The sequence below is a fragment of the Candoia aspera genome, chromosome 4 (assembly GCF_035149785.1).
Source record: "Candoia aspera isolate rCanAsp1 chromosome 4, rCanAsp1.hap2, whole genome shotgun sequence".
Classification (NCBI taxonomy): Eukaryota; Metazoa; Chordata; class Lepidosauria; order Squamata; family Boidae; genus Candoia; species Candoia aspera.
The window spans coordinates 1084438-1103554 of NC_086156.1; the positions used below are offsets into that span (position 1 = coordinate 1084438).

At 54.0% G+C, this 19117-nt stretch overlaps 1 protein-coding gene across 2 annotated transcripts; it reads right to left on the reverse strand.

Moving 5' to 3' along the window:
* Positions 1–1875: 1875 nt before the first annotated feature.
* On the reverse strand, positions 1876–18863 carry LOC134497532 (zinc finger protein 777-like). 2 transcript variants are annotated; one of them, XM_063303230.1, is made up of 8 exons: positions 18801–18863; positions 17762–17972; positions 15462–15853; positions 13468–13594; positions 11428–11541; positions 10761–10877; positions 10183–10296; positions 1876–3829 (listed from the first exon to the last, which is right to left on the reverse strand). In XM_063303230.1, exons 3-8 carry the CDS (start codon positions 15834–15836, stop codon positions 2820–2822), a joined length of 1857 nt encoding a protein of 618 aa, XP_063159300.1. In that variant the 5' UTR covers positions 15837–15853; positions 17762–17972; positions 18801–18863; the 3' UTR covers positions 1876–2819. The 2 variants fall into 2 exon arrangements, with proteins under 2 accessions (XP_063159300.1, XP_063159301.1); XM_063303231.1 differs by lacking the exon at positions 1876–3829 and adding an exon at positions 5806–7141 and having other exon boundaries at positions 18801–18848.
* Between the last annotated feature and the right edge of the window lie 254 nt (positions 18864–19117).

The following is a 19117-nucleotide window of genomic DNA, read 5'->3' on the forward strand; positions in this document are numbered from 1 at the left end:
CATCTTTAACGGAAACAGGAAGGGAACGCGGTCTTGCCGCACGAGGAAGTCATCTGCTGCTCCCCAGATGTTTGGGACCACAAGACAATCCTTTGGCATCGGCTGCACTGACAGCAAACGAGACCTGCTACATCTGGAGCACATCAAGCGACTTCTCTCTACTTCACAACAATGCCTGATCACGCTCCGAGCTCGGGCAATGCAATTCTAAGATTTCTTGAGAATGTAGGATGACCTACAGCTCTCTGTTAATGACGTAAGGTGATTTGTTGGTAACCAAAGCGCTCTCGGCCACTTTGGGAATAAGGAACAAGCAGCGGAGTTTGGAGACGGAGGGGCAAAGGGCGAGGAGGGAAAAAGGCTGCCCAGAGGCTGCACCGGATACGAGGGTCGCAGTCCAACATCGCCAGGGGGCCCTTTCTCAGGGAAGGGCTGAAGATGAAGCTTGGTGGAGAGAAAGGATCAGGGAGCGAGGACCAAAACTGGGTCTGGGGGCATTTTCTTATTGTAGAGATTGAGGCTGGAATGTTTCTGCCACCCACTTCAGGATGGATGCAAAACCTGCGCATTGGCAAAGAAACCGGTATTTGTAACCAAATGTTACAAAGCCATCAAGAACTACCCGCTTAGGCCGTTCTGCGTCGCAGCCTAGGAAAGCCAAGCGTACGGATGGCGCGGCACCCTTGAGAAAAAGGACCGTCTTCGAGAGGACCAAGGCGTTCCCTTTCCTCAGGCGGCTGGGCCAGGCGTGCCAGGGCATGTGATTCCAGCCCGGCACTCAGCATCACCTGGGACACTGGAAACGGCTCGCTGCTCAAGGAGGTGAGAAATGTCCGCCCTCAAGCCCAAACAGGGGAGGCGCCTGCATTCGGTTTCCTCGTTCGACCATCCAGGCCTCTTGGTCTCTGCCTTCTTTGCGCCTCCCACCTCCACGGCCCCATCTTGTCTCTCTGGGAGGCCCGCCCAGAACTAATGCCGCTCTCCTAGCCCAACAAGGGAAGAGCAAATGGGGTACTGTCGGTGGGCAAAGCCAGGGGGGCCAGACTGCTGCTGGGGCTGAGTGGGAAGATTCAGGTCCATGGAAACTCCCTGGGGGAATAGATCTCTCTCAGCCCATCAGCCTCGCAGGACTGTGACTGCAGGAAGAAACTGAAAACAGAAGTAATTTGAATGCTGCCATAAACTCAAGTGGAATATAAATCGATCCATGAAGGCTTCACACAGCCTTGACTACAGTACTGGTAGCCCTCAACTTAGGACCACAATTGGGAGCAGAATGTCCATCACTAAGCAAGGTGGTCATTAAGTGAGTCATGCCTGATTTTATTACCTATTTTTGCAGCAGTCATTAAGTGAATCACCATGGTCATTAAGTGAATCCAGCTTTCCCCAGTGACTTTGCCTGTTGGAAGCTGGCTGGGAAGGTCGCAAATGGCAATCACGTGACCCCGGCATGCTGCAACTATCGTAAAGACATACCAGTTGCCAAGTGCCTAGGTTTTGATCACATGACTACAGGGATGCTGTGATGGTCATAAGTGCGAGGACTGCTCATAAGTAATTTTTTTCAGTGCTGTCATAACTTTGGTCGCTAAATGAATGGTCATAAGTTGAGGACTTATAAGTCGAGGTATTGATCACGACTGCAGGGACACTGATGGTCGTAAGTGCGAGGACTGCTCATAAGTATATTTTTTCAGTGCTGTCATAACTTTGAGTGGTCGCTAAATGAATGGTCATAAGTTGAGGACAACCTGTATTCTTTCTCCAATACATTGACTTTCTCCCTTCTTTTTGTGCAGATTTGATTTATTTCACTTAATAGCCTACCAAAAGTTCAGGGAGAAAAAATATCGTTTCCTCACATACAGAAGCTCATAGTAATTTTTTAATCAAGGAAAAAGATGGAGCACAGACAGCAGACGGGAGCAGAGATATTACAGAAACTAAGAAAACCCAAAAAACTATTCTCTTTCAGCCACCAATCCCCAAGTTTCACCTTTTCGGTAAGCTTTCCCAGTTAGAGCAGCACTATAAAAGAGCATAAATGTAGAGCTTAAAGAAAAGCAAAGTATTCCAATCATGCTTCCGGCCCTCCTCCTGTACCGTCTCTGTCTTTCCCCATCCTCACAACCAGTTTCCCACATGGCCTCAGAAGCAAGGCAAGCAGCTGGAGAACTTGCAAGACAGACTGAATCTTCCCGGAGGTCTTGTGTGCCTCTCAATAAGAGGAAGCAACCGCACGGGATTCAGGGGTTCTTGGCGTGTTCAGCGCTGGTCCTGCCTACCTGGAAATGCGTCCCATTCGACTGGGCAGACACGCAGGATCGGGCTGGGGAAGGCATTACAGAGCCTGAGCCAACGGGAGGGTTCCTTCCCCTCCCTGCCGCTCTTGATATCCACGCCTTCACAACAACTAGCCACCACGACGGCCTTTGAGACAAAGCAGCCTCTGCCCCATTTCCTTCCAATTCCACGCCCTTTGGGACCTCTGAAGACACGAAACGCAGAGCTGGCGAGAGACCGAACGGGCGCGCTGCCATTCACGGCATTCGCCCCACTGCTGCAGACGTCCAAGGCCTGGCCGAGGCTCTGCTTTCCGGATGAGCAGAGTCTTCCCCAGCCTGATTCCCGTGGAAGTCCCACCGGGGGCAGGGTCCACTGGGAGCGAGGCGCGAACAGGAGCTCAGCCTCGTCGTGCTGCTCTTCGCCGAGCAAGCTGAGCTGCTGCCCCCGAACGAAGGGCGAGTCTTGCTGGCCGCCCGTCTCCAAACTCGGGCGGCCCCAGCAGAGCGGGGGGGGTCCCGGCTTGCCTGCGGTCAGGGGGCGGGCATCCCCCCAGGGGGGGCCGGGGGCCGGCCCGCGGTTCCGGCGCTGGGCCCCGGGGTCGAGGCGCAGCAGTGCTGCAGGAGGCGCTGCTTGGAGGAGAAGGCCTTGGGGCAGCGGCCGCACCTGTAGGGCTTCTCCCCCGTGTGGGTGCGCAGGTGCTTCTGCAGGTGGTGCTTCTGCATGAAGCTCTTCGGGCAGAGGGGGCACTGGTGGGGCCGCTCACGCGTGTGGGTGCGCTGGTGCTTGGCCAGGTGGTGCCGCCGGACGAAGCGCTTGCCACAGGCGGTGCAGCGGAAGGGGCGCTCCCCCGTGTGGGTGCGGAGGTGGTTGGTCAGCTTGCTCTTGTCCGTGAAGCTCTTCTCGCAGGCGGGGCACTGGTGGGGCCGGGCGCCTGTGTGGCTCATCTGGTGGCGCAGCAGGTGGTCCGAGCGGCCGAATCGCCGCGGGCAGAAGGGGCAGCCCAGCGGGTCCTTGCGGTTGGGTGCGGCATTGGCGGCGGCGGCAGCGGCGGCGGCCTCCCGGTGGCTGCTCTGGTGAAGCAGCAGGTGGACGTGGAGCCGGAAGCGCTGCTGGCACAGCGGGCAAGCCCACGCCTGCTCTCCGGGCCGGCCGGCCGAGGGCACCCCTGCCCCGTGCTCCAGGCGGCCCCCGGGCGGGTGCGTGAGGGGGCTGCCGTTTGCCAGGGGCGAGGGCAGGCCGCGCCCTGGAGGGCCGAGGCTGCTGCAAGCTTGCGGGCACTCCCGGCGGGCCGCCTGGCTCCCAAAAGTCTTCATGCGCTCCCGGCGGGCATCAGCAGCCCCTTCACCCGCTGCACTGCCCCTGCTGCAGCTGAGCCCGCCGGGCTCTCCCAGAGGGGCCCTTGGCCACACGGTGAACTCGAGGGCCTCTTCTCTCCTCAAAGCACTCTCCCCGGACGTGTCTCCCGGCATCATCCACGTCTCGAAGGCCACAGAGTCGTCCTCCTGCTCGCTTTTGATGAAGACATGGCTTGTTGGGAGGGCTGTGGGAGACAAAGACAGCATGAACCCTATATTCGTTGTGCTTCGCTCCCACCACAAATGGGAATGTGGAGCACGCCCCAAATCACATGGGCGACCCCTGGGGAGGGAACTGAAAACAAGGGGCCATTTCACAACGTTTTGTATGAAGCAACCGCAAGGCCACATTTATAACAAGATGGAGTTGGGGTCATAGATCTGATCACGTAGGGCTAGAAACAATGCAGGAAAGCGGAACCAGGACAGACAGACAGAACTTCTTCACATGCTTAGCCAGCGGAATCTGCTTTATGGGGAGAAGGGTTCTTAGGATATTTCTACAGGTAGTCCTCACTTAATGACCATTCGTTTAGTGACAGTCCAGACCTAAGATGGTGCTGAAAAAACCAACTTGCAACCAGTGCTCACGCTTACGACTGTCGCAGCGTCCCTGTGGTCACGTGATCACGATTTGGGCACTTGGCAACTGGTTTGCATTTATGACTGTTGCTGCATCCCGTGGTCACGTGATCACCATTTTTGACCTTCCTGGCCAGCTTCTAGCAAGCAAAATAATGGGGGACCACGTGATTCACTTAATGACCACATGGTTCGCTAAACAGCCATGGTGATTCACTTAATGACCATTGCAAAAAGTCATAAAATCAGGTTGGATTCGATTAATGACTGCTTCGCCTAGCAACCAAAATTGTGGCCGTTAAGTGAAGACTCCCTGCAGTCCTCCCAGGTTCCCAACCACGAGATTCAAATGGGAACAGCAATAACCCTAATGCAATAACAGAGAGGCACTGCCAGGCAGGGGCGGCGAAGTCCCAAACCTGGGGACCCGAAACAGATGCCCCAATGCAGGCTGCCCTGAGTCGCCAGGAAATCCAGAGCTGTGGGGGGGCATGACAGGCACAGCCTGTGTTGCCCCAGCCAGCAAGCCGGTTTCAAAATGGGGACCGGTAACTGGGTGGCGGACAAGCTATCAATGCCCGCTGCCAAGACGGCCCCACCTTTCACCTCCAGAACCAGAGGGAGGACACCTGCCTGCCAGCCCCCACTGGACAGGCAGGAAACCAGCCCTGCGGCCTCAGCACCCCAGAGAAGATCGGCCTGCTGCAGAGCCCCCGGCGCCCTGGAGGGTTCAGAGCAGTGCGGCCCACCCCCATCGCGTCCCCCAGGATGACACTGGAGGGGGAAACCGGAGGATCAAATTACCAGCAGCCCAGATGGATTTTACGTGGGCATTTAAACTGCTGCTTTGGACTTTTTAAAACTAAGTGATGGCATATAAGCATTTTAAATAAAAGGATACATAAAATGACAATTGCCCATGAAGAGTTTTCAGTTTGCAATTACTTCATTGGCTGGAGTCACCCTACAACCAATGCTCAGCTCACCAGTTCGGGTTTTACGTGTTGGGCAGATCCAGGCAATTGGCTCACTTCAGCTAACCATGGTCAATATTGAGTAAATTCAGCCACTGCATTGAAACAGTGGCTCTTATTTTGTGAATTGTGCTGTGGAGGAAACTCCTCTTCAAATAGCTGATGGACAAGAAGGTACTTATGGCTTAACAGGCGATGCGACCAGACTCTGACTCCCGAAGAGGAACAAACCAGAATCTCTGGTTTGGACAACACCCTAAACCATCAAGGCCGAACCATCCCACGCTTGCTAGTGACATCAGCCTGCAGAAAGCACCAGGAGGAACAGTGGTGCTCGTTTATGGCTAAGACACGTTATGGCTTAATGTGAGGTGCTGAAAACTTTTTTTTCAAGAAAGAGTTTTCCTTAAATCCTCTCAATTTTTTTTTTTTTAAAATATAGCTATCAGAGCTTTTTAGCGCATTCTGCAGATAAACCGCTTAAGTTATTCTGGAAAAGGGCTGTGGGGCAGTAAAAATGCTCCTGGTCTACACAGAATTAAAAAGTGAACACACGTGCCCCAAAAGCTGATCCACGGGCAAAACAAAGGCAGCACACACAGCCATTTCTTCACATCTCTAGTTTATTTCTCAGTTTCCACAGAACAAGAAAGAAAAAAAAAATCCAGAAAATATATATAAAAAAGTGTTCTGTTCAGACCAATTCACCGAACGGGAATTGATACGTCACCTCTGGACAGTCACCCGTCTTGAGTATTTCGAAGTGAAAAGATTGTGGTTGGGGGACAACACTGGGAAGATACACCTACAGTATTGTACGCTGCAAACAAGACCGAAAGGACAATCCCGGAAGTGCTTCGTTACTACCCACTTTGTCAGCTTAGCCGTTCTGAACCGCTGCCAGACACCCCTTTGGAAAAGGTTCCCGCCGCTACTGAGCGCCAACGTCGACAGGAGCCTAAATGCCGGGCAAGAGGGAGGCTGCCAGGGGCACCTCTCTGAGGTAGCCTCAGGTCCCAGGAGGGCTGGGCTAGATGAAAATGGCGTCCAGCAGGGCTTCCCGGACGGCCGTGCCCATCAGCCGGTTCTGCTCCCGCAGGTGGATCTTCTGGTGCTGCAGCAGGTGCTGCTTCTGGGTGAAGCTTTTGTCGCATTCCCCGCATCGGTAGGGCCTCTCCCCGGTGTGGATGCGCTGGTGCCGGACCAGGTCTGAGGGGTGGCTGAAGCTCTTCCCGCAGTAGAGGCAGGCCAGGGAGGCGCCGCCCCGCCCGGAGTGCAGCCGCTGGTGCGTCACCAGGCCCTTCTTCTGGGAGAAGCTCTCCGGGCACCGGCGGCACCTGTAGGGCCGCTGCTCCCGCCCATGGCTCTTCGGGTGCTGCCGGTAGGAAGCCTTGACGCTGAAGGTCTTCACGCACTTGCTGCCGCCGTAGGGCTTGTCCCCGCCTTGTGCCCGGGGAAGGGGCGTCAGGTTGTGGCTCTGCTTGAAGGTCTCCTCGCACGCCACGGAGGCGTAAGCGGCTCCCCCGGTGTGGATGCGCTGGTGCAGCGTGAACTGCTGCTTGTACGTGAAGCTCTTTTCACAGGGGGCCCGGAAGCCCCCGGCTGCGGCATGGCTCTGCTGGTGCAGCGAGAGGCTCTTCGGAAGCCGGAAGCTTTTCCCGCACTCCGGGCACGCAAACGCCTTGTCCTCCGGGCGGTCGCGCTGACACATCGATGCGGGACCGCCGCCACCACTAAAGCCTCCCTCTCCGGCAGTGGCCGCCTCCTCCCCAGGGCTCTCCGAGTGCCTTCGCTGCTGCACAAACGCAGAGTACCGGCTCCCAGCGGAGGCTGCTTGGTGGTGACTGTGGAGGGCTGATCCGTCTGCACACTTGAGCCCCAAGCTCTCGCACAGCGCTCGCTGAGCGTGGAGGACCTCTGCTTTGAAGGCCAGCCCGTCATCTGGGGGATTGAAAGAAAACGTCATGGGGCATGCTTCTCCAAGAGAGCAGCTCCGTCCACAGGAGGGAAGCCCAGACACGCGCCCAGCTGCCCTGGTCACCAGTTCGGGAGGATCCTCCCGGGGGGCAGGCTGATGCTCCGGCGCACAGCCAGGAGACCCCTTCGCCCAGGCGCCTCCGCACTCCCCCCACCTGCCGCATGAGGCAGCCAGCCTCTTCCCTGCCCTGTGGCGACAGCAGTTGGCTTTTCTTCTGTGAGAAGAAAGTGCCATCGAATGTGGTCCAAGAGCCCTGGGACAGCTCCATCTGGCTGTGCGCACTGGAAGGAAAGAAAACCCTTTCTCGCTTCTTGTAAGGAGTGGAAAGCCAATTTGGGGGGGCTGACAAACCCCAACACGTGCTGGTTTTGATTCTAACAACGCCATTAGTTCGTGCCAAAATCCCAGCAGGGAGTCACTTCAGCCAAGCCATCCTAAAACCTCCTCTGGTCCCGAGGCTCCTGCCTTTCATGAGGTCTTGGATGTAACTTTCATAAGGATTGCTTTGTGGCAACGCACACTCAGCACACCTTTTGCATCGCTGCCCAGTTCACGCTGCAGCCTTGCCCTGGATCATCTAAGAATGTGATTACGCACTTAGACCGGAGGATCAGCAGGGAGCGCCGCCCCTGCGAAACCACATTCCGAGTGCATTTTAGCAAGTCTCTAATTTGGAAACGAGGGAGAGAAGAAACGTGATGAGACTTTTCCTCCCCAGCCCAAGGCGCCTGTGGGAAAGGAGTCCGGAAGGGGGAGAGGCAAAGGCTTTGCTCTTACATGAAGGTCTCCTGCTCGCCCAGAGGCTCCTCGCAGCCTCGCCGGCCTGCTCCGCTGCTCTTCCCAGCCCATGTCTTTGTCCAGGTGGGCTCTAAACCAGCCTCTCCCCTTCTCCAGGTTCAGAACCTTGGAGCCTCCAAGCCTCCACGCCATCCTCGGCGCTGGGGCCCCGCGAGCACCAGCCGCCACCAACCACCACCAGCTGACATGCCTCGATTTCCTGCTACCAAGACAGACCTTCCCAGGGCCTCACCGCCCTCTCCAGCCAGACAGGGTGGGTGGCTTAGTGGGTCCGGACGGAGCCGTCTGGATGGGTTTACCGAGAGTCTCACTTCGGTTTGATTCGGCTGTAATTACAGTCCATCTGCACGACTCGTTCTGGGGCCTGAGAGAGCCTGGGCAGGGTTTACATTTTACAAGGGACATACAGCGTGTCAGAGGAGGGAGAATGAGAGGCAAAGCATCACTTAGGGATTTAGGTGGGAGAACCGAGACGCACGTTTGCCCAACCAGTGGAAAACGTTCGGGGACTACGGACCAAATTCCAGACGCCCAAATCCAAGCGCTCGTCTCCACAGGTAGCCGCAGGGCCGCAACTAGGGTCTGAGTCACCCGGGGAAAACATGGATTCCACGCCCATTTTGGCACCCCCCCCGCGCAGCGCCTGGGGCACATGCCCCACTTGCCCCCCCCCGTTGCGGCCCTGGGTAGCCGCAGCGGCCCGAGGCAAGCGACCCACTCTCAGCCACAGCATCTCAGCAGCAACACAAAATCAAGACAAGAAGTCGCTCTGCACATTCAGCGGCGACACAGAACACCACACAGATGCCAGCCCAAGGCAAGTGACACTGGGCTAACGAGGAGCGGCAGAAACTCACTACTAGCCCGTGAGCGAAAGCGGTCCTCTCCTGACCGCTGCATGGGAACCTTCAGAGAGGCCTGAGCTGGTTCCACTGAATTTGCAGAAAAGGACTGAAAGGAGAACCCTTGTGGGGAAGGGGACCTTGCAACCCTCCAGACCCAGTTGACGGCCACCTTTTACTAGCTGCCACGGCCTTTTCTTACAGCACGAGACGTGTTCCCTGCACTGAGGGGAGGTGTGTGTGCTCCATCCCCTGGTGCTCCGCTCTGCCTGAAAGGAACCGTGCCCAAACCTGACCAGAGAGAGGCGGAGAGAGAGAGAGGAGAGGTAATCACGCTCTGGCCACAACACGATAGCAACTCCCCTCCCTTCGCTGGGGGCCGTCACGTGACTTGAGGGCTGGGAAGGCCGCCTCGCCTCCAGGCAGGTGCGCTAAACATCACGATGGTGGGACCGCTGCAAAAAGGAGGGGAGACACAGAACACCCAGAATATTTTAGCCTGTATCCAGAGCAGCGTGTCTCAACCTCGGCCACTTCAAGGTGTGTGGACTTCAACGCCCAGAATTCCCCAGCCGGCTTGAGCTCCACACACCTTAAAGCTGCTGAGGTTGAGACACGCTGATCCAGAGGACACCAGTGCATCCCAAACGTTCCAAAAGAATTCACGCAACGCGGGGAAAGCCAGAGACAAACCACTCAGAAAGACAGACTCAGACCAAGGGAACCCAACCATGGGGCTCCCCAGTGGGGCCACAGCAACGGCCCGAGCCTCTCGCCTCCTGGGCCTTGTTACAGGAAGGCCGGGGGTGATTGCGGGGAGCCCATCTGTGTGTGGACAACAGCATACAGAGCAGCGGTAGGAGCGAGTAACGTCCGCACCAGCCACGGCTTCCGGTGTCAGCAGAGGAGCCGCAGATGGCCGGCCTGGAAAGCTGCTACTGCTGCACAGAGCCAAGCCGAGGGTGGCAAGTTAATGGCAACTCCCCATGGGAGAGTCCGCAGGCTGGAAAGAGGAAAGCCTCCGAGTGTTGATAATAAAGTACCCTCCAGAGCGGATCGTCTTCTCGGTGGGCAGCAGGTGCAGCCCCCCCCGGCAGCCAGGGTGGAGGATTCATGAGCACGCAACCCGTCCCATCCTGTCACCAAACGAGGCTTTTTGGGCGGTTCTGGGTTCAGACAACAACAAATAGGTTCCAGTTTGGCAACCCGGGAACAAGCTCACAGCTCAAGCCTGGCGATGACAAGTAAAGGGCATCATCCGTGGGAAGGGACGCTAGATAAAAGACGTGGGAGTTGAGCGATCTCGCCCGTTCCCCATCCTAGGAGCCTGTAGCACAGCACCATCCGTCCAGCAAACAACTTACCCGTGCTTGGCCTGATATGCAGCTCGCCCTTCTCCGAGAGGTCTGCGGCCTCCACGTTCCCCTCCAGATCTCGCTGCCCGTGGGAGCCAAAGGACGTCTCAGCTACGCCGTCATCTGTTCAAGGAAAAAGGAGGAAGGTGGCGCTCGCTGTTGGGGTTCGACCTTCCTTCTCTTCCTGCCGAGCAGCAGGGTGGGCATCCAGCTCCCGGAAGGACTTTTGGAGGCACCTTGGCAAGATATGCAGCCCGCAGAGGTTATGCCAGGCCCTTCCTGGGCAGCCCTGGTTCCCAGGAATGCAAACGTGTACCTCAAAGCAACTGTTTCAACCATGGGTGTTTTAATATATACCAAAATGCATTTTGCGTTCAATGCTTTTCTAAAACAAAAGCATGCTTTGTTTCTACTCCTGTTCCTTGAGTTATTTGTCACTCGTCAGTTGCTTTCCAGCACATTTTAGCTGCAACACCTTGATGCGTGAGGGAAAGCCAAAAAGGGTCCTTTCCTGCATTCAGCACGAAGCATCGTTGGTGCTGCAAGCGCCGAAGAATCTGCCAAAGATTCAGACCGCTTCCACTCACCGATGTTGGGAGCGTGTGGGACCCTCCTCCCTTCAGCTTGCTCCCCTTCTCGAACAGCCTGCACCTGTTCTCCTTCTTCCGCTGGGGAGGAAAGGCACGGCCTAAAGACCAGTATTTCTGTTTGGGATGACATGAGGGAGACACACTTAATGCCCAGCAAATCTTTATTAAGCACTGATTCATTTTAACTTGATTGTAAAATTCAGAGGAGCTTTAAGATGTTCTTTTATTCTATTTTGTTATAAGAGCAATTACGGAGCCCACAATTCTACCACCTTCCCCCATTGAGGCACAAGTCTCAGAGCCCCACCAGGAGAGCTTTTCAAGACATTTTTAAAGGGAAAAGACAGATAAGGTCTGCTCAGAGCTAGAAGGAATGGCAAGATGGGACCATCCCTCTGACTCAGCTACACCATTTGTTTGCTTGTTTGTTTGCAGATTTCCATGCCACCTTTATTTTGTACAACTCAAGGCAGTGCGCTCAATGATCCTGTTTCCTGTTTCCAACCCTGTGAGGTGGGCTGGGCTGAGAGGGAGGGACTGGCCCAGGGTCACCCAGCCGGCTTTCACGCCTAAGGCAGGACTAGAACTCACAGCCGCCTGGCTTCCAGGCAAGCATCTTAGCCACCACACTGAACTCTCTCGCTTCAAGCCCTTTCTGCCTTACCTGGGCTAGGTTCTGAAGAAATCTCTCTGTCTTTCGATACCTCCTCTTCCTCCTCACAGGGACGTTCTCCTTGTTCAATCCGGGACAGAAGGTCAGGTTTAGCAATTGCATAGTCTGTTGGAGAAAGGCAGTGCTCTTCTGAACTGTTTGCCACGCTACACAAAAGCTTTATTTGTATAAAAGAGATGCCACGAATCCAGCTATTGCTACAAAGCATTTATTGACTCTGACTAGTCTGCTGGAGGCCACACTGGGCACAGTTCTGACCTGAATGCTGTTGGAAATGGAAGTGGGGAAGGAGTAGGGAGGTAAATTGAAGATAAACCAGATCTGTTTGGGAGCAGGAAAAAACTCCAGGCAGGGGAGACAATTCCAAATCCAGGAAGAAAAGTCACAAAGAGATAATTGGGGAAAAGAGTGAATGACAGCACAGGCGCCCAAGTAGACTTTTCCATCATGAATATGGGGATGAATGGCTAGAATGTCTTGAAAGGACTACAACAGAGATCACTGGCAAATCTATTTAGCGGAGCTGACTTTTCACCAGGCATTATTAAGCAGTGAAGCCCCTCCTGACCTGCACATAAAAGGGACCCAATCAAATCACTCTGCTGAGCTTTGTTATATCCCCTGCAACACAGGAAATGAAGTTTGGGTGGATCCCACGCAGTGACGTTTCTGCAGACATTTCTCGAGCATCCCAGCCCCCTCATTTACTGGCGGACCCTTTCCAGCCCTGTCCCTTGTCAGCGTGTCTGCCAGGGATTCTGGAAGGGGTGATCCCAGCGTCATTAGAGGTCAACGAGTTGCTGAAGCTGTTTTACGCTGACACTGGACATGGGACAGGCTCCGCTCTTCCTGGCAGTCTTATGCCATACGACTTTCGACAGAGCTGGATGTCCAGCAAGCTTCGGGGGCTGCTGGATGTCTTTGGCAGAACGTAATGGGTTCTCACAAAGGGCTGCCAAGAGGGAGGACTCACCTGTGCTAATCCCCCAGAGCGCTCCCTTCCACTTCCAGCTTCCTTCTGCACTTTTTCTTGGCAGGTAAGAACACACCCAAGCAAAATATCACACTTCAGCCACCTACTGTGTTTAGTTTCCAAGTCTCTTATGAACCCTCTTTTAGGCCCAGAGGTGTTCCTAAAAATAAAGATGGGGCTGTCGCTTTGCAGCATCCCACTTCATTTTTTTAAAATCTAAACTGCAAGAAAATCAGATATGAACTAAGAGGAATGTCCAGGCACACTGGACCCCCACATTCCTCACTACCTACCACCTCAGGAATCCACGAGCTGAAATGCTGAGAATTACATAACGTAAATGATTTTTTACGATAACCATATGGCCCACCTCTCACTTGTAAAACTTAACATTAAGCTGCGTTCCCCCAGCAGGCCCTCTTGATTTATGATTCTTTCTGAACCTTTAACAGTTGAAGGGCATCCCAACCCACCACGTCCAGCCTTTTGTCTTAGCGAGAACAGCCCAGGATGGTACTTCAAAAGAAAACCGAAAGCAAACAGGAGTACTGGATGAACAGGAATGGACGGCCGGCCTGCCTTGCATTGCTCTGCATGTGGTCTCCTGAGGTTGTTCTGTACAGTTCTAGGGACCACGGGGGGAGCCAGTCACCCAGCCCAGCCTTGCTCAACCTTTTGACCCTGGAGGAACCCTTGAAATATTTTCCAGACCTCAGGGAACCCCTGCACCTTCAGGCTCAAATACAGGCCAGAAGTTGCAAACTTGCTATATTCGTTTCCTGTGCAGGCCTGTCTGTATGCATTAACAATGCTCTTAAGCTAAACATAAAGAATGAAACTGACCTCTTTTGTGTGAAGTTGCCCGAATTCGGAATAATTCTTTAAAGAAATCGTGATCTCCCAGGGAACCCCTCGTGACCTCTCGCGGAACCCAAGGGTACCACGGAGCCCTGGTGGGGAAACCCTGGCCTAGACAGTCCCCCAATGCAGACCAAAGATTCCAAGATTCGCATTTCCGGCCTACAAGCTTTTACAAAGGAGCGAAACTGGATTTTTACCCAGAGAGACCAGGGACTCGTAGTTACTCTTCATCACGTTCTTGTAGAGCTCCTTCTGCCACTCCTCCAGGTTCCCCCACTCCTGCTCGGAAAAGTAGACTGTGTTGTCCTCAAAGGCCATGGGCACCTGGAAGCACACAGGATACAGGTTCGGACCTTCTAGGCGGAGCCGCCGGTGCTCAGACGGATCACCGCTCGCTGCAAAACCAGCACCCTTGGCGGGGACGGGCTGGGCGTTTCTCCTCAACCCCAGCTGAAAGGACGGGAAGTGCCTGCTTGAGAAGTGCTGTCAAATGGATGGGACAGGACCTCACACCCCTCGAATGCACACGCTGATCAGCCATTTGTATGCCTCTCTCCCAGCTGGTACTTAACAATGACCTTCACAAGCTCGGTCAAGCAAAATCCTGTAATATTTCAGCTTGAGCAAACCTGAAGCTCAAAACCCAGCATCCGCTATGTGCAGTGGGATGAGAGCGCATGCCGAACCAGCCAAGGTCGTGAACGCAGTTTGTTGACTGGGCGGAAGCCAAAGGAACAGAGGTGCCCCCGCTGAATATGAGCAGGTGGAGGTGATACATGGCAGAAACCGTTGGAGGTGGCATGCCAGTCGATACCCTTAACGACCAGCACTAGGACTGAACGGGGCTTCGGACACACAGGACCGCAAATGCTGCCTTTATCTGCACGTCACAGAAGCAACTGGGTCCATCTCCAGGACCATGCAGCTGCTTTGACAAGTCCCGGGCAGGAGCTGCGTTGGCACCCTCTCTGTGCTGAAGCACCTCTTCCCAATCCAGCCCAACAGCCCCCCATGCTGCGAGCAATCGCTAATATCACGGAGGGTATGCGGCATCACGGAGAGCAAGGAAGTGTCCCCTGTGCCTTCAACGACTGATCACGCGTAATGCTAAGAACGACCCTGAAAGGACCAAAACCGGGAGCTCAGGAATGGAAAGGCTGCTTTTACACGTCACACGTAAAAAGTCCCTCTTTTGGGGGAGATGGGCGGTAACACTCTCTCTCTCTTCTCTCTCTCTCTCTCTATATATATATATAAATAGCCTAGCGTGTTTTGGGGGTACTAAATATATATATATATATATATATATATATATATATATATAAATAAATAAATAAATAAATAAAAATAGCTAGGGTTATAAATAGCTAGCTAGCTAGCTAGCCTAGCGTGTTTTGGGGGTTTGGGATTAACAGGATGGGTGAGTTCCACCATTACAATTGATACACCCTGGTTTACAGTTTGGCATTTTGTGTTAACCCAGACAAATATGGCTTATCCCACCAACTATGTATATGAGGTATACACCAGCCCAGCCCATATTTTATGGCTGATCTGCGTCAGGTGGGCCGGGCCTGCTGCTTCACAAAGTCCTAAACTGAAAGTTCAACCCTGAGCTGCGTATTTTCTCTTCTACTGGAACATTTAACTAAATGGCCCGTGACCGCACGTTGGCTTGGCGTTGTTCAGGCCACGTCTGCAAGAGGCTCTGGTCTCTGTAAGACAGTGAGTCACGGGGAGCATCAGTTGAGCGTCTCCATGCTGTTCATACAGCGAGAACGACCCCTCCCCACCAAAGCCGAGCCCCGTCACCCAGAGCCAGATCCATCAAAAAGCAGGCTGGAACAGTCCTCCTGCGACGTCTAAGAAACAAAGCTGGAAGCACGTGCAGATGACCTGTCACCGTCTCTCAAATGTGGGGCAGGCAGAACTCTACCGGTGCCCTCTCGAGGGAGCGTGCCACCTTCCCTGCGGCCCGAACGTTCCCGTATTGACCAGGTGCAAGAACCTGGCCTGCTCCTCCCCCAGCCTACGTTTAAGTTGGAAGCCATGGATGAATTCTTTCAAGGCTGCCTGGCCAGATGATTTCACGACCCCCCTTAATGACTATCACGCTTTCCGAGTTAAGGAGCCGTCCCACCTTCGCAAGTACCAGAAGAAAACCAAAGGGCGCGCGTCTCAGTGATCTGACCTTGGGCGTTTCTCCCTTAGAGCCTGGAGGGAGTCTCAGGATCCAGAAGTTCTGATTCTTCAGGAGGTTCTCCATGTTCTCCAGCCTCCTCTGGAGCAGCCCGTACTCCTGGATCAGGGTTCCCAAGGCAGTCAACTTGCACTCCATCTGATTGCCAAAGTCTACCACCGCATTCTCACAGTCCACATACTTTTTCTCATTGGTCATCATTCGCCGCTCCAGATTCAGCAGCCTTGCGGCATGGGAATCCACCTTCCGCTCCACCGCTTGGATGGCGGCTACTACCGTCCACAGAGAAAGCTCAGCCATGTTTGGCTTGACGTCTCGATCGAAATTCTGTTCAGGCAGCAAAGGCACTGGCTGCCGGGGCTCCATGTCACAATCCTGGAGTTCTTTATAAGAAGAGAGAAGGCAGCTTAATAAGGATCCCTAATTTTGGCCTGCAAACTGTTCTGTTCCAAAAGGCACGTGTTTAAACTGACATCATTATCACAGATTTTACCTCAAAGTTTCATATCTATAAATCACTTAAAGCCCCAAAGGACATCTGACACGCTCAGTATCATTTCTTACACCCGCGGTCTTTAAATCTTCTCTTACAGCTCAAGGGCCTTTCTATTCTTCACACGGATGTGCACTTTTAATACACAATCACACAAATGCCAAGAAAAAAAATATGCCGGTGATTGTTCGGATTTGCAGGTGAGACGGTACAATTTAATCCTGCAAACTCTTAAGCAAATTATAAGGTTTATTAGATTGCTAAATTGAGAATTTATAGTTATTATACAGATTTTTTTCTCGGTTGTGTTTTTTTAATCACATTTAGATTATTTTAATCACTCTAATATCATTTCCTTTTCATTCTATAATCAGTATTTTTTTTCCTGTTGGTGCTGTAGTGTTTTTGTTTTTCATCACTGAGTTAAAAAAACCTTTGCTAGTGGAGAGGCCAATGGAAGATTATCAAGTTCCTTCTCATCTATTTTGTCTACATTCACTAGTACATGCCAACTTGATTACTGGAAGTGTAACGACTTGATTGGGTTACAGTCTTTTTTTTCTCTAGACTAGCTTGTGAAAAGACTTGGGGCTGCAAATCCATAATAGATGAATCCATAGTCAGACCCAGCAGGGAACAGTTTAAGCCAGGATTTCTCAGCCTGGGCCACTTTAAGAGGTGTGGACTGCAACTCCCAGAATTCCCCGGCCAGCAACGCTTACACATTCCCATGGAGTAACCCTAACCACGCTAGGCTGATCCCAGCCGTCTTTCTGCCCATACTCCATGGAACAGAACACAAAGACAATACAAGTTAACTTTTCTTTCTAACCAATTGTGATATGCAAAATCTTTCATGCGCCAAAAGCAAAACAAGCAGGTGTGCACTGAAGATGCTGCCTAGCCTGGCAATGAAACATCTGCAAGAAAACAACAAGGCTCAGGGAGCACCAAGGACTCCACAGTTCAACCCTGAGCTACAAATATTCCCTTCGATTGGTGCCTATTACTTCTGGGACTACCTTTGCTTTCTTTAGCCACGGTTGTTCTATTTGCAGGTCTTTGTATTTTGTGATTTTCTCCAGTCCTTTCTCTTCTCTTCTGCTGTCTCCAGGCATTGCAGTGTCCACTATCCAGACCTTTTGTCTTTCTTATCAACAATTGTTAAGTCTGGGGTGTTGTGGGGCAGGTGCTTGTCTGTCTGAATTCTAAAGTCCCAGAGTACTTTGTCTGTTTTGTGGTCCCACCAGTTCTTGCTTGCAGGCAAGTGGTATTTCTTGCAGATACTCTGATGCACCATTGTTGCTACTTTTCATGCCATTGTTTGTAGTTAGTCTGTGTGATCTTCTTGCAGAAGCTAACTAGGCGGTCCACTGTTTCTTCAGCTATTATTACTATTATTATTATTCCTATCCAGACTTTGTCTTGGCCATAAGCCAGAACCACCAAAATATTCCAGATTTGATGGGACCGTGCCATAATCCACTCAGCTGAACTACATTTTCCATTTCATGCACATCCCTACTAATCAGTGAAGGGCCAGTCCCTTAAAAACAACATAAAAATTCCATTAAGCTGCCTTATTCCAAGCTAGATCATTCTCTATCTAACCGAATGTCATTTGGCAGTTTTTAATATTACCGCATTGGGATGGACTCATGAGGTAGGTCTCTCCAATAAGACACAATTATTACTACCCTTATGTCTGCAGTTAGTTATCTTTTAAGTAAAGCTAGGAGACAGTTGGGGAAAAAAACAGAGGTGAAGTCAGAAGGAAAGACACCTGTTTTTTTTTTACCTGAAACAGTTTACAGAAGACAAAATATTCAGCAGTTGTGCAACTGCCCTTACTATCACATGTCAGTGGCAGCAGCCACACGTTTTCCTTTTATATGGCTTGCTTGCATCTAAGGAAGAGAAGAGACATGGCGGTCCATTCCATCATCATGGTTGAGGGCATCTGCCAGTTGACTTCCCCTGGCTCCGTGAAGGGCTTTTTCACCTGGTCACTGTAAGGATCATGAAACACCGAGAGAGTCAATGGCTGGTACACAAGGCTTGCTTCCTTGCCCTCCCCTGCCCCTTTATCATCAATACCATACAATAAGCCACGATTTCCAAATAAGCAGCATGGGAAGCCTGTTGCCAGAAAAAATACAGAAGCAACTACAAGATTCCCCATCTTGTCTCCCCAGGCAAAGAAGGTGGGCACTGAAGGAACTATTAAAATTCTGCCGGGCAGACCGAGTGGGGCCAGGAAGAGGGAGGGTCGCGGGGGTCCCCCGGGGCTCTCCCAGGGCCACCAAGAGCGCGCAAAACACCCTAGCGGCGGTTCCCAGGGCGAGGCAGCCGCCTCTACCCGCCTGGTGGAATGGGGGACTTTCGGGGGTCCTTGACGACATCGCCCACCCGGTTCGGCCCCCCCCGGACCCTCCGTCTGGGCCAGAACTACAACTCCCACCATCCCCAACTGGGGCAGGCCAGGCGCCCCGGGCCGCCGAGCGGCTGCCTCCCAGCCCTTCAGGGTCTCCCCGCCCCCCGGGGTCCCTCGTGGGGAGCCAGCAGCCCCCCGGGCCGCCTTTCCCCGCGCAGGCCCCAGGGGGCGGGTCAGCAGGCCCCTTGGGCGGGGGGGGCGGCGCCCTGCGGAGGGGCCCGGGGCCACGGGCCGCCCTCCGCTCTCCCCCTCCCTCCGGCGGGCGACCGCCCCCCCAGCCGGCCTTTGTTCCCCGGCGAGGAGGGAGGGGCGCGGCGGGGTGGGGCGCCGCGGCCGCCCGGGCGCCGTAGGCTCTGCTGGGGCCGGGGTCCGGGGGCCGCGGGCGGGGAGACGCGCTACCCACCGGGGGCGTCTGGCACTGGCGGGCGGCGCGCGTGCGCGGGGCCGGAGCTTTCGACGCGAGGGGGCCGCGCACGGGCAGGGGGCGCATGCGCGCCAGGACAACTTCCGGCGCGGCGAGCGGCCACAGCGCCCCCGGCGGCGGGAGGAGCCTGCTCAGGGGCGTGGCTTGGGCTCGGGGGCATCCTGGAGGGCATCCTCGCGGGCGCGGCGGAGGGCGGGGGGCGCGGGCGGGGGGCGCGGGCGGGGGACCTGGGGAGAAGCCCCCCCATTGCGCCGGGGGTCCGAGCCTGCTTGGCTCTTCCCCCGACGAAAAGGGGG

Coding starts and splice junctions, on each gene's coding strand:
- LOC134497532 (XM_063303230.1), bottom strand. CDS start 15,836: ATGGAGCCCCGGCAGCCAGTGCCTTTGCTGCCTGAACAGAATTTCGAT. Junction 13,595..15,461: donor CTAAGGGAGAAACGCCCAAG/GTCAGATCACTG, acceptor GTGTGCTTCCAG/GTGCCCATGGCCTTTGAGGA. Junction 10,297..10,760: donor CCCACACGCTCCCAACATCG/GTGAGTGGAAGC, acceptor TTCCTTGAACAG/ATGACGGCGTAGCTGAGACG.